Genomic DNA, 14374 nt, shown 5'->3' on the forward strand with positions numbered 1-14374 from the left:
AACCTAGAGCAGTGATTTCAAGAAGCCCAACCTAGAGCAAAGCCCATGCATATGATGTAGAGGAGCTATGAGAAGAAAATTATCACAAAAATGGGGAAAGAGAATTGTTTGTTACTACAGCAGGGTCTTCTGTCTTCTCCCTTTGACCAGTGACTCTTCCATATCTTCAGCATTTGTGCATGAGCAGTTAGGACCCAAAGAATAAAGGTCGCTTTTGGAGGAAAAACCAGACTTACATCAGTAGTTCTCAATCTTGGCCAAACGCTAGAACCATCTGAGTGCTTTCAAGAATCCTCATACTCAGGCTACACCCAAGTCGAGTTAAACCAGAGTGTCTAGTGGTGAGACCCAGGGTCAGTAGTTTTAAATTTCCTAGATGTTTTTGATAAAAGCCAAGGTTGAGAAACAGTGATGAGCATCCTCAAATATAACTGCACGCAGATATTTGAAAAATAGAAATAGAATTTACTATGGAAAAGACATAAGAGTTGTGGAAAACTTGTAAATTTTCAACACATCTAAAGGGAATCAATCATTCTTTGAAGCTGCTTCACCACCAAAAAAAATCATAGAATCTCTGTAGATATAATGAGATTTAGGCAAAGAGTGATTATGATACACAAAGGACCCTAAAACTCCCTACTGTCATGTTAAACTGTAAAAGAGAAGCAATATTCAGGTGTAACACAAAGAAAGGAATGTAGGTCATAAGAGTTGCAAAATGACATCATGAGAGAGGTAAAAATTTCAGATCTCCAGGTTTAGTTTTGCTACATTTTCTATGGGTGGCCAGATCTTAAGATGAGAAGGTTTTGCTGAGGAACCTGCACGTGGCCCTTTTGATGTCTCTGTTCCTTATACTGTAGATGAAGGGATTCAGCATGCGGGTGACCACAGTTTATACCACTGAGGCCACTGCATCTTTCCTGAGAGATTGTTAAACAGCTGAGCTGAGGTACTCACCAAGGCCTGTTCCTTAAAATAAGCAAACAACTATTAGGTGAGGACCACAGGTGGAGAAGTCTTTATATATCCCACCTGATGAGGGAACTCTCAGAAAAGAGACAAGAATTTTATAGTAAGAAAAAAAGATTCCTGATGTAGGGAGAAAAACAGAGATGGCACCAATAATACACCTGACTATACTCTTTGTGTGTCAGAGCAGGCAAAGTTGAGGAGCAGAGAAGGGTCAGAGAAGAAACTAGAAATTTCTACATCATTGAAGCAGATAAGTTGTAACACAATCAGATTGTGAACCTGAGAATCCAAAAGGCTAACCAAAACAGACACCAAAACTAAGGAGCAACAGAGGCATGGGTTCATGACAACCATGTAGTGCAGTGGATGACAGGTGGCCACAAACCTGTCACAGGCCATCATCACAGTAAGAAGAGTACTATCCATGTACCAAAAAACATAAAAGTAGAGATCTGTTATCAGGCAGCCCACATAGAAGGTGACACTGCTATTAGTTTGGATGTTCACTCTCATCTTAGGGATGGTGTTGGACATGAAACCAATATCAGCCAAGGACAGGTTGGAGAGGAAGAAGTACATGGGGGTGTGGAGGTGGGGGTCAGAGGTGACGGCCAGGATGATGAGCAGGTTTCCCAGCATGGTGACCAGGTACATGGACAGGAAGAGTGCAAAGAGGAAAGGCTGAAGTTCTGGATCATCTGAGAGGCCCAGGAGGAAGAATTTTGAGACAGTGGTTAGATTTCCAGTTCTATATAGTTTGGATATCCTTGGGAAACAAAAAGAGGAGTGGAAAAATAGGAAATACATAAACTGTCATGTAGCACTATGTCTATATTTTGGATTCAACCAACTCATTTCTAAGATTATACACCGCTGTTCCTTCAGCAATATTTCTCACTGTGACAAATTCTATTTGCTTAGAAATTTTCATCCTTGATATCTGTATTATACGCATCTGTCTATAAACTCTTAGATTATAAAACTTCATGAAAAGGGAAAGGAAACAAGAACATTAGAGTTAATACATCTATGATCATAGTTAAATATAGCCTACTTCTTTAGAAATAACATATAATGAGAGATTCTCTTCCTCTTCTAAGAAAATATATAATAATTAAAATATAAAGAAATTAAGTCATTTATATAAATAATTCCCTTCAAATACAATTTTAGATATTTCCTTCATTTAGAGTAATTATAAATATCTATGAAATACAGGACTATGTCATCTGGATTCTAAATTAAAAATGAATATTCATAATCAGAACACAGTTTATTTGATATTCAGAGTTTTATCATCTTTGATTTTCTGTCTTCCCTCCTTCATGAAACAGGGATTACTCAAACATTAGAGGTTATCTTCTAGAAGTCATTTAGTATATACATCATACCTTTGGAGGAGGTCAAATTTCAATCAATATTGTTTAATTAATTGCATGTGATCTAATGCATTGGTGACTACAAAGATGGTATTCCTGTGCACAGCATTGTCAAGGATTACATGATAATGAAATTTAAGAAACCCCCTTGAAATATTTTATCTTATACAAGGTTATTTGTTTCAATACCATCGCAATTAAATGTCTGATGTGTGAGACCACTTTACATTTTTTGGACTCTGTTCTCTACTGGCAGAAAATACTGCTTCATTTTTTTTTCAGTTTATTGAAATGATTGACAAAACTGCATATATTTGGGTTGTGCCACTTGAAAGTCTTTAAAAGATGTACAAAATGATGATTTAATACACATACACATGGAGAATAATTACCACAGTCAAGTTAAATAATGTATCTGGAAGCTCAAATATTTTCTATTTGTGTGTGTATGTAGTAACAGTTAGGCAAATCTCTCTTAGCAGATTTCATGAACACAACCAGAATTATTAGCTATAGTAACCAGGCTATTTATTAGATCCCCAGAATTTATTCATTTTATAACTGAAAGTTTATACCCTTTTACTAACATTTCCCACTTTCCTCACCACCAGTCCTCACAGCTACAGTTCTAATCTATGGTCCTAAGAGTTTAATTTTCTTAACTTCTACACCTAAGTGAGATCATAGTGGATTTGACTGTGTCTGGTGTATATATTTTAACAAGCATAATATTCTCCAGATCCATCCATGTTGTCACAAATGGCAGGATTTCCTTCTTTGTATGGCTGAGTAATAGTCTATTGTCTTTATATACACACCATATTTTTCTACCTGCTCATCTGTCAACAGACACGTTTTCATACTTTCACTGTTTCAAATAATAAGATAATGACAGGGGAATGTAGATATCTCTTCGAGGTTCTGACTTCATTTCTTTGGCATCTACCATGGGGTGGGGTGCTGGGTCCTAAGGTAGTTCTACTTCAGTTTGCTCCAGTTTTTAATTTTTAAAGGAACCTCCTTTCTGTTTTCTGTAAGAGCTGTACAAATATTTATTCCCACCAACCAGGTACAAGGGTTTTCTTACCTCATATCCTCACCATTTGTTGTCTTTTTTTTTTTTTTAAATAGTAGCTATCCTAACAGATGTGAGGCAATATTTAATGTAGATTTTGACCAACTTTTCCTGATATTAGCAATGTTGAACACATTTTCATATACCTGGTAGTCTTGTTTTCCTGATCATAAACTCTTATTCACATTGAAGAGGTTAGCATAAGGAAAATTCCTACAGCCAGGTGAGAATGCAGACCTCTGTGTGTGTGCATGCCTGCTAAGTTGCTTCAGTCATGTCTTGACTCTTTGCAACCCTACGGACTGTATCCCACCAGGCTCTGCTGTCCAGGTGATTCTCCAGGCAAGAAGACTGGAGTGGGTTGCCATCTTCCTGACCCAGGGATTGAACCCGAGTCTCTCATGTCTCCTGCACTGGCAGGTGTGTTCTTTACCACTGAGCCACCTGGGAAGCCCCCTCTAAGTCTAGTTAACAGAATTTCACATCAATGCTTCCTAATAAAGGAATTACAATCTTATACTTCTGTGTCTATTTGATTGATGATTTGAATGCACTTATTTTAAAATATACAACTACTCTAGCTTCATCTAGAACAAATTTCAGTATCTCTACATGTGTGCTTTTGGTCACCCTAATGTGAAACTGGACTTGATAAACACTGCCTTAAAATATTGCCCAACTTAGATAAAGCTCCATGAATATTACCTATTATTATTCTCATCAATACCCACTACTTATTTTTAAAATATAAACATTAGTTAATATATGCCTCAATCTCACACTTGATAAAGATTTGAAATATTAATGATACAGTTTAACTTTTCTTGGAAATTCAGCTCCATCTCATTCCTCTGCATACACATCCCCAAAAGGAACCAGTGTCATGAAGCTGATGAGTATTATTTCCTTGTCAGTGTTTCCATAATGTCAATTTCATTTATGTATCCATAACCAGCTTCTTAAAATCTTCCTTAAACAGAATACTACCCTTATTGCCTCTAAAATGCTCTTGTTTACCACAACTTTGAGGTTAAGTCTCCTTGTTAAATACATAAAACTACTGCAAATATTTACCTAATGCACATTATCATGTAAGTATATATAATATTTCCTTTATTGCATAAATTTATGTTTATATGTATTGATTTAAATTTAACAAGTTTAAAATATATGTTTCACATTCATTTAAAATGCAATTTTAATTTATATTATATATATCATATTTGTCATATTACTTATATTAGTTTATTCTCAAATAACATGGAGAGGGTATGGTAATCCACTTCAGTATTCTTGCCTGGAGAATCCCATGTACAGAGGAGCCTGGCATGTTATAGTCCATGGAGTTGAAAAGAGACATGCCTGAAATGACTTAACACATACACACATTCTCAAATAATCCTACAAAAATTCTTGTATCTTTCTTTGTATTGTACGATGAGAACATGTATATATTATGTGAGTGGAGATTACTTATTCAATTTCTAACAATTGGTGTATAATCAGGTTTATTAATGTTAACTTTCTGTATTTGTTGCAATACAAAAATCATTTTCTATGAACTAAGTACCTGGTGATAATTACTTAATATGTGCACATAGCATTTTCATCTTTTATATATAATATTTTCAACCTTAGATTTCAACGCTGGACTGCAAAACATGACTATTCATAGAAAACTCAATAATCTACTATATTAGTGTCTATATAGTTCATGTAAATTACTGCCTTAGTCCCATAATTCACAGATAGACTCACTAAACCAAAAGAGAATCAATCAGTTCTACCTTCATTGCACATCCTGGACCAATAAAGCAAGTTAGAAAAGAAACACTTATGAGCTACAGTGGAGGGGACTGACAATAGGTGCATTTGTCATGGTTTTAGTCCTGGATCTTCCCTAAAACCTAGATCAAGGTTTTAATCCTGGATCTTTCACCCCCTGTATGTGGAGTGTGCTTCCACCTCTCTGTGCTTCTGTTCCTTCCTGGAAAAAAAGCGTCTAACATCCACCTCTGCAATATATGTCACAGCCAAGACACATTTGGAACTTATACATATTTGGTCATTTAATAAAGAATTTAAAGCATTATTAAGATAATGTATTTAGTAATGAAATGCAATACCAGATTTAATGATGTTTTCTGGTTTATATGGCAAAGAGATCAAAGCCTTTCCTGTCTCAGAGCATCACAGCATGGAATGAAATGAAACATAAAATGTGTCTCAGTTCATGCAATCAGATGTACCATGTCTTTCTTTTCTGACTCTTTTTTTCTCCATATTTATGAAAATTTCTGCAATGGTTTTTCAATTATTGAATCCTGCAAATGCTATTAAATGGAAGATAATAGGTCTCATTGAAAGTCCATGACCTAGACACAAACAAGCACTATTTTATCTTGTCTCTGGTTCTATGGGACATTCTGAAAAGGATGAAACATAGCAGGACCCTGTGGTCCTTCACTCCATATCTTCTGCCTGCCTTTTGTTTGTGGAAAAACTTTAGTCAAAGAATAAGTGTAATCAGAGAAACGAGAACATGCAAAAACAAGGAAAACAGTCAAAGGAGACCAAATAATAATAATGTTCATTAAGCATAGTCAAGGACCTTTAGTTCCTCCTCAAGGGCTATAGATGATATTCTGAGCCTTATTCTGTGAACTGTCTTACTGAAACCCTCACCAGGTGGAGAAGTTAACTACATAGATCAGACTGTAGCAGCGACATAGCTGCCACAATTCCAAGAATTGGCCTCAAAGAAATGAAAACAAACTGACTCTGAAACTGAAAATTAACTGTACCTAAAACAACTATGATGATGCTGTTCAGACCATCAATGACCCATCTGAAGATGACTGTCAGAGCTGACTGTACTGTTTCTGCATGTAGCCCTCTCCCTCAGCCTATAAAACTCTTCCCCACTGACTGTCAGTGAGGGGGAGTCAGCCTTTGCATAGATGTCACCACCCACCAGTTGCCCACAACTGAAGTAAAGCAAATTTTCCTTTCCAACAACCTAGCCTGTTTATTAGCTTTCGAGCAGTGAGCAGCCGGACCCTACCTTTCAGGAACAAGTCTATGGTGTGGAAGAATTGCTTAACTTTTTTTTTCTATCAAAAATGGAAGAATTTGTTCAATATTTAATTGTTGTTTTTTTTAATTCTTGGTGCCTCCTCTGTAACAACAAAGTATAGGGTCTGGGGATTCAGAAATAAATGAGCCTCAGTCATTTCACATAGTTGTTGCATAGAAGGCATCCATTATTTGTTTAGTCTTACTTCAATGGTGTTGTATTAATAAGGAGTCAACACATTTGACAATCCTACGTCTCAGAGATGTTATGAAATTGCCCCATAATATGCTAAGAATAAGGGGAGCACACAGGATTCAAAAACAAGTTGTCCGTCTCTGAGTCCCACATACTAATTTTGTTGTCTCCAGACTTTCTGAAAGGTTTAAGCAAAGATGAAAAAGTGAAAAGGTTAGTCTCTCAGTCATGTCCAACTATAGCCTCTGTCCATGGAATTCTCCAGGCAAGAAAACAGGAGTGAGTTGCCATTTCCTTCTCTAGGGGATCTTCCCAACCCAGGGACTGAACCCAAGTCTCCTCCATTGAAGGCAGATTCTTTACAGTCTGAGTCACCAGGGAAGACAAAGGTACCAAGGTCTAATCAGAGATATATCTGAGGTATATTTATTAATGTTTTTATTTTCCTGAGTGAAGATGAAAAACAAGGCTCTGATTTTATATTTCCTTTTGTGATTGAGTAGGTGGATTATAAATGTGGATGAAGAAGTGAACAGTTAAAATCCAGAAGCAGGATAAGCAGATAAATCTGCCTTGAAGTGTCTGGGTTTCTTCTGTCAATGAGTTTGCCGGTGATCTCACCCACCCCTCCTTCCTATGAGCGATGCAGCAGGAGCAGCCTTTGTGTCCTCTGGAAAACTCCAAAGGGAAAGGTGTGGTAATGGGAAGTCTCTTCCAGGACTGCCCAGTCATGTCACTCTGGGTTTGCAGGGGGCACGGTCTAGGTGCCCTTTGTCTGGAGGAAATCTGCCCAGATTCACCGGCTTCAAATCTGGCTTCAACCCTTTCTAACTCATGACCTGGTACAAGTTACAGAAAATGCTGCGAGCCTTTCCTTTTCTTAAACTGCTAATGAGGGCTTCTCTGATGGTTCAGTGGTTAAGAATCCACCTGCCAATGCAGGGGACATGAGTTTGATTCCTGTTCCAGGATCCCACATGCCCCAGGGCAATTAAGCCCATCTGTCACAATACAGAGTCCATGCTCCACAAGCCCATGCTCCACAAGAGAAGCCACAGCAATGAGAAGCCTGAGCACTGCAACTAGAGAGTAGCCCCCTCTTTCTGCAACTAGAGAAAGTCTGCATGAAGCAATGAAGACCCAGCGCAGCTAAAAAAAGTATTAATAATGTGACTGTACTTATAATTTAAGGGGTTATGCAGATGAAATAAAAAAAAACATACATAAACACAGACCTCAGTGCCTGCCACTGGGGATGACCTCAGCAACAGTACATGATACTATGGTTAATGTTATCTTCCTTATCATCCTCATCACTGCTTTCAGGATCATTAGAACTGCTTACGTGAAGTTTACAGAGACCCATGTGCTGCTATAGTTGGAGAAATGCCAGCCAGAATCAGAACCAATGAAGATAGAAGTAGACCTCTGAATGAGAGTTCTCACAACCTAATCAGAACCAAGAAATTAAACTTCATAGGGCTCTGATCCCAAATCTTGTATATCGGTGCCCTCTCATCTTTCCATCTCTATTGTCATGCTTGTTCCTCCTGAACAGAAAATATTGCTCCCAGTGGTCCCTCCTTCAATCACTGTCTCCCCCTCAACACTTACTGGGCTGGGCTGCATCTCTGCTGGCGCATGACCAAGGAGCATAGACTCATGACCCCTCTCCTGCCTGGTGTGTGGTGAAGTCTCAGGGTCCCTTCTCAGGATGGGCAGGAAGACAGACTCAGCTGGGGAACATCCAATGCAGGTGCTTCCAAATGGAGGAGACATAGATATATATCCACACGCTTAGAACTGGCAAACTAATGTGTAGATGGCAGCAGCCAATTATTTACAATGATATGACCTAGGGCTTAATGCACAAAGGGTATAATTAGCCAATTGGTCCATGTTGTCCCAATCTCTGGAGGCTTTTTAATATTAATGGAAAAGGAAAAAAAAAGGAAAAGTGAATATCCTTAGGAGGGTCTGGGACCCTCTCTCCTCAGGTGGATGTCCACTTTTACTTCTTCCTTCCAATTTGCAGGATTTTAACATAAAATTCAGGCTTTTGTTTCTTTAACCACTTTAACATGAAATTTTGATATCTGTAAATCCATTGCATTTCATGTGAAATCTATGCAGCATTAGGTCTACACCAAGGTTGTAATACCTTTTCCATTTTCTCAGTTATTATTTATCTATCTCTAAGTATAACTTGGGACTTCCTTTGTAGCTCAGTCATTAAAAAAATCTGCCTACAATGCAGGAGACTGGGGTTTGATTCCTGGGTCAGAAAGATTCCATGGAGAAGGAAATGGCAACCCACTCCAGTATTCTTGCCTGGGAAATCCCATGGACAGAGGAGCCTGGCAGGCTACAGTCCATGGGGTCGCAAAGAGTTGGACACGACTTAGCAACTAAGCCACCATGAAGGATAACTTATTTTCTTTTCCTTAGTCTTCGCTTTGGTTGGCATTTTATAGGATGGGGATTTACATGTTTTTATTATTTGCTTATCTGAATATGTCATCAGCTCTAAGTTTTTGCTCTAATTGTATACATTGGCATATTAGAAAACTATTAATTTTTACACATTTGTTGGTAACTGGTACTTAATTAAATGCCTTCCTGGGTGGCACAGTGGTAGAGTTCTCTTGGCAATGCAGGAGACACAGGAGATATGGATTTGAACTCTGAGTTGGGAAGATCCCATGGAGAAGGAAATGGCAACTCATTCCAGTATTCTTGCCTAGAAAATCCCAAGGACTGAGGAGCCTGTGTGAAAAGTGGAAGTTGCTCAGTCATGTCCAACTCTTTGTGACTCCAAGGAATTCTCCAGGCCAGAATATTAGAGTGGGTAGCCTTTCCCTTCTCCAGGGGATCTTTCCAACCCAGAGATCAAATCCAGGTCTCCCACATTGCTGGCAGATTCTTTACCAGCTGAACCACAAGGGAAGCCCAAGAATACTGGAGTGGGTAGCCTATCTTTCTGTAGTCCATGGGCTTACAAAGAATTAGACACAATTGAGCAATGGGCATACATGAATGAATGTAAGAACACAAGATGGTAAACAGAGCAGTGATTTTAAGAGCCACAGCCCAAAGCAAGTGCAAAAGTGTGAGTTTGGAGCAGAGACAGTAGCTTCATAACCAGCACTTACACCCGACTGTATGGTGTGAGAGAAACTATATGTGAAGAATCATTATCAGAAAGGGGAAAATTGCCTGTTGCCATGGTAAGCTCTTCATATCTTCCCACCTTGAGTTCTGATCATTGTCCAAGAGCTGTTAGGATTCAAGGTGTACAAGTCATCTTGGAATCAAAGATATGAGTGAGATCAGAAGTTCTAAACCTTGTCCACACTGGATCTCTTTAAGTGCTTTTAAAAATCCTCAGGACACACTCAAGTATAAGTCTCTGGTTGTGAGACCCAGTTGTCAGTGTTTTTTTTTTTTAATTTATTTTATTTTTTAATCTCAGTTTTATTTATTTATTTATTTTACTTTACAGTATTGTATTGGTTTTGCCATACATTGACATGAATCCACCATGGGTGTACATGTGTTCCCGATCCTGAACCCCCAACCCATGACCCTCCCCATCCCATCCCTTGGGGCTGGTGTCAGTGTTTTTAAACTTCATGATGATTTCAATAATAATCAAGGTTGATGTCATATCTAGCCCGTGTAAATACACTTCAAACTTGAGAAAATTTTACGGAAAATAGTCAAAGCTGTGAAAAAAGATGTGAAATTTTAATATATAGAAAGAGATTCATCTTTTCAGGATCCTTGGACCACAGATAATAAACAATAGAATCACCATAGATGAAAACTACTCAATCATGCCGTGATTAAGATGGACAAAGGATCCTAGAAGTTTCCCCCAGTCCCATTAAAACAATACCAAAAGAAGAAACACTCAGTTGTTAAGCAAGGAGAGGGATCAAGGCCATGAGAGCTACAAAAATGATGAGATGAGAGATGTAGGATTTCAGGTCAACATGCTTAATTTTACTGCATTGGCACAGGGACTGAAGTTAGATTATTTTTCTGAGAAACCTCCACATGGCCCTTTTGATGTCTTGGTTCCTCAGGCTGTAGATGAAGGGATTCAGCATGGGGGTGACCACAGTGTACACCACAGAGGCCACTGCATCCTTCCTGGGAGATTGTGAGATGGCTGAACTGAGGCACACACCAAGACCTGTTCCATAAAATAAGCAAACAACTGCCAAGTGAGAGCCACAGGTGGAGAAGGCTTTGTATTTTCTACCTGATGGGTGAACTCTCAGAATGGAGGAAAGAATTTTACAGTAAGAGAAAAAGATTCCAGAGAAAGGAATAAAACCAAAAATGGCACCAACAAAATACATGACTATATTATTTGTGAGCATGTCAGAACAGGTAAAGTTGAGCAGTTGAGAAGGGTCACAGAAGAAATTAGATATTTTCACATCCTTGAAGCAGGTAAATTGTAACACAATCAAATTCTGCACTTGGGAGTTCAAAAGGCTAACAAAAAAAGACCCTGAAATTAATTTGCAACAGGTACATGGGTTCATGATGACCTGGTAGTACAGTGGGTGAGAGATGGCCACAAATCTGTCATAGGCCATCACAGACAGAAGCATACAATCCATCCCTCCAAAGAGGATAAAAATGGACATCTGTGTCAGGCAGCCTGCATAGGAGATGACTCTGCTGTGAGACTGGATGTTCACAATCATCTTGGGGACTGTGGTGGAGATGAAACCTATGTCCGCCAAGGATAGGTTGGAGAGGAAGAAGTACATGGGGGTGTGAAGGTGGGGGTCAGAGGAGACTGCCAGAATGATGAGCAGGTTTCCCAGCACGGTGACCAGGTACATGGATAGGAAGAGTCCAAAGAGGAAAGGCTGAAGTTCTGGATCATCTGAAAGACCCATGAGGAAGAATTCTGATACATTTCTTAGGTTTTGTGGTTCTATGTAGATTGGACACCTTTTAAAAAAGAAAAGAATTAGTGGAAAAAGGGAAATAATTATATGGTCATGCAGTACTGTGTCCATATTTTGGATTCAAGGAATTCATTTCTAAGATCATTCACCCCAGGGCCTTCAGCAATATATCTCAGTGTGACAAATTCTGTCTGCTCAGAACTGTTTCTTCATTGCTTTCTCCTTCTCCGCCTCTCTCTATACACAATTATTTTGTAGGTTCTGGACTGAAAGGTAAAAGAGGTGCAAGAATATTGGAGATACTAAATCCATGATCTCAGTAAAAAATAGTCTTCTCTTTAGAAAAAATCTGGAATGATAATGGCCCCCTCTAAGAAAAACTAGTACATGTATAATTATGGCTGATTCCCATTGTTGTATGGCAGAAACCAATACAACATTGTAAAACAATTATCTTCCAGTAAAAAAATTTAAAAAGAAAAATATTCAAATTGAAACAAAGTGAGGCATAGTTATATAAATCTTATTTTATTTAAATACAGTCTAGAAATTTCCTTTATTTAGAATGTTTGTAAGCACTCTATGAAACATAGGACTGTGTCATCTGAATTCTAAATTTGAGATTAACAGTCAGAAAACGTTTTTGTGTCATAGTAATCTTCATAATTTTTATCATTATTTGATTTCCTGACTTTCCTGTTTCAAACAATAAGTATTTACTCAAAAATGAGAGTTGTTCTTTAATTAATTAATTAGAGAGTTGGCTTTTAAAAGTCATAAAGTATGTACTTCATACCATTGGTTGTGCTGGAATCAAACTACAAGAAGTATGGTTTCGTTAGTGTACATAATGAAACTTGCTAAGGACCGCAAAAATGATGTTAGTACACATGAACGTGAAAGTTGCTCAGTAGTGTCCGACTGTTTGCGAACTCATGGACTATACAGTCCGTGGAATTGTCCGGGCCAGATACTGGAGTCTTCCCTTTCTTCAGGGAGTCTTCCCAACCCAGGGATGGAACCCAGGTCTTCCATATTGCAGGCGGATTCTTTACCAGCTGCGCTACAAGGGAAGCTCAAGAATACTGGACTGGGTTGCCTATCCCTTCTCCGCGGGATCTTCCCGACTGAGGAATCACACTGGTGTCTCCTGCATTGCAGGTGGATTCTTTACCAACTGAGCTATCAGGGAAGCCTCAGGGCTCTGTTAATGTTTAAACAATAATAAGATTTTGAAATATTTGATTTTTTTTTTAACGTGAAGTTATTTGTTTCAACCCAGTATGTATAATCTCGGTGCTTCCCTGGTGGCTCAGCTGGTAAAGAATCCTCCTGCAATGTGGGAGACCTGGGTTTGATCCCCCAACTGTTTTGTGACCCCATGGACGGTAGCCTGCCAGGCTCCTCTCTCCACGGGATTTTCCAGGCAAGAATTCCGGAGTGGGGAGCCATTTCCTTCTCCAGGGGAACTTCCTGACCCAGGGATGAATCCCACATCTCTTGTATGGGCAGGAAGATTCTTTACCAACCGAGCCACCAGGAAAGTCCCCATAAATGCGTGAATAGATAGAGATACAGATAAAGAGACGGAAAATTAGGTATAGACAAGTAGATAGATGGATATATAGAAAGGTAGATGGTGGTTTAGTTGCTAAGTCATGTCTGACTCTTTGCGATCCCATGGACTGTAGCCAGCCAGGCTCCTCTGTCTACGGGGATTCTCCAGGCAAGAATACTGGAGTGTGTTGTATGGCAATGTTTAAGTTCATCCGTGTTGCTGTAAATGGCATTATTTCATTATTTTTTTTATGGCTGACTAATGGGATATTAGTCATACCAAGTGAAGTAAGTTAGAGAAACATAGGATAACTTATGATACCAGTTATATGTGTAATGCTAAGAAAATGGTATGAATGATCTTATTTTCAAGAGACATGGAGTCACAGATGAAGAAAACAAACTTATGGTTACCAAAGGGGAAATGGGGGGAGGCATAACCTAGGAGCCTGCTATACATAAAACGACCCAGATGTGATCTCTGGGTCGGAAGATCCCCTGGAGGAGGGCTTGGCAACTCACTCCAGTGTACTTGCTTGGAAAATGCCATGGACAGAGGAGCCTGGCGGGCCACAGTCCATGGACTCTCAAAGAGTCAGACATGACTGAGTGACTAACACATACATCAAGTAAATAACGAATAAAGGACCTACTGTATAGAACAAGGGATTCCACTCAATATTCTGAAATAACCTCTATGGGAAGCAATCTAAAAAAGAGTGTATATATAAAAAAGTATGTATATGTATAACTGTTTCACTGTACACCCGAAACGAACACAACATAGTAAATCAACTATTCTTCAATAAAATTTTTTTTAAAAATTAGCATTATCAAAATATATATTTAACACATATTAAAATGCAATAACTATAACAACATTTACATATATACTAAATATTTAATGTCACATATATTATTTTGTTATATTATTATTTATATCAACTTTGTGTTACAGCAATCCTATGAAATTTCTTGTACCTCTCTGTGTCATACAAGTGAGAATTTGTGTATGATATGTGAGTGTTCAACAGTTAGTTATTCAATAACTAAGAATTAGTGCATGTCCAGTCTTATTAATATTAATTGCCTATGTTCATTTCAAAGCAAAAAATATTTTCTATCAACTGCATGTGTGCATGCTCAATCACTCAGTCACATCTGATTCTGCAACTCATGGACT

At 38.4% G+C, this 14374-nt stretch overlaps 1 protein-coding gene and 1 pseudogene across 1 annotated transcript; both read right to left on the reverse strand.

Annotated features, from left to right (window-relative positions):
* Positions 1-796: 796 nt before the first annotated feature.
* LOC120864584 lies at positions 797-1647 on the reverse strand (annotated as a pseudogene).
* A 9087-nt stretch (positions 1648-10734) lies between these two features.
* LOC120864002 (olfactory receptor 18-like) lies at positions 10735-11637 on the reverse strand. Its single transcript, XM_040240775.1, has one exon. The coding sequence runs from the start codon at positions 11620-11622 to the stop codon at positions 10735-10737; it is 888 nt and encodes a 295-aa protein (XP_040096709.1). The 5' UTR covers positions 11623-11637.
* Positions 11638-14374: the final 2737 nt, after the last annotated feature.

The sequence above is a fragment of the Oryx dammah genome, unplaced genomic scaffold, assembly GCF_014754425.2.
Source record: "Oryx dammah isolate SB20612 unplaced genomic scaffold, SCBI_Odam_1.1 HiC_scaffold_5, whole genome shotgun sequence".
NCBI classification, from domain to species: Eukaryota; Metazoa; Chordata; class Mammalia; order Artiodactyla; family Bovidae; genus Oryx; species Oryx dammah.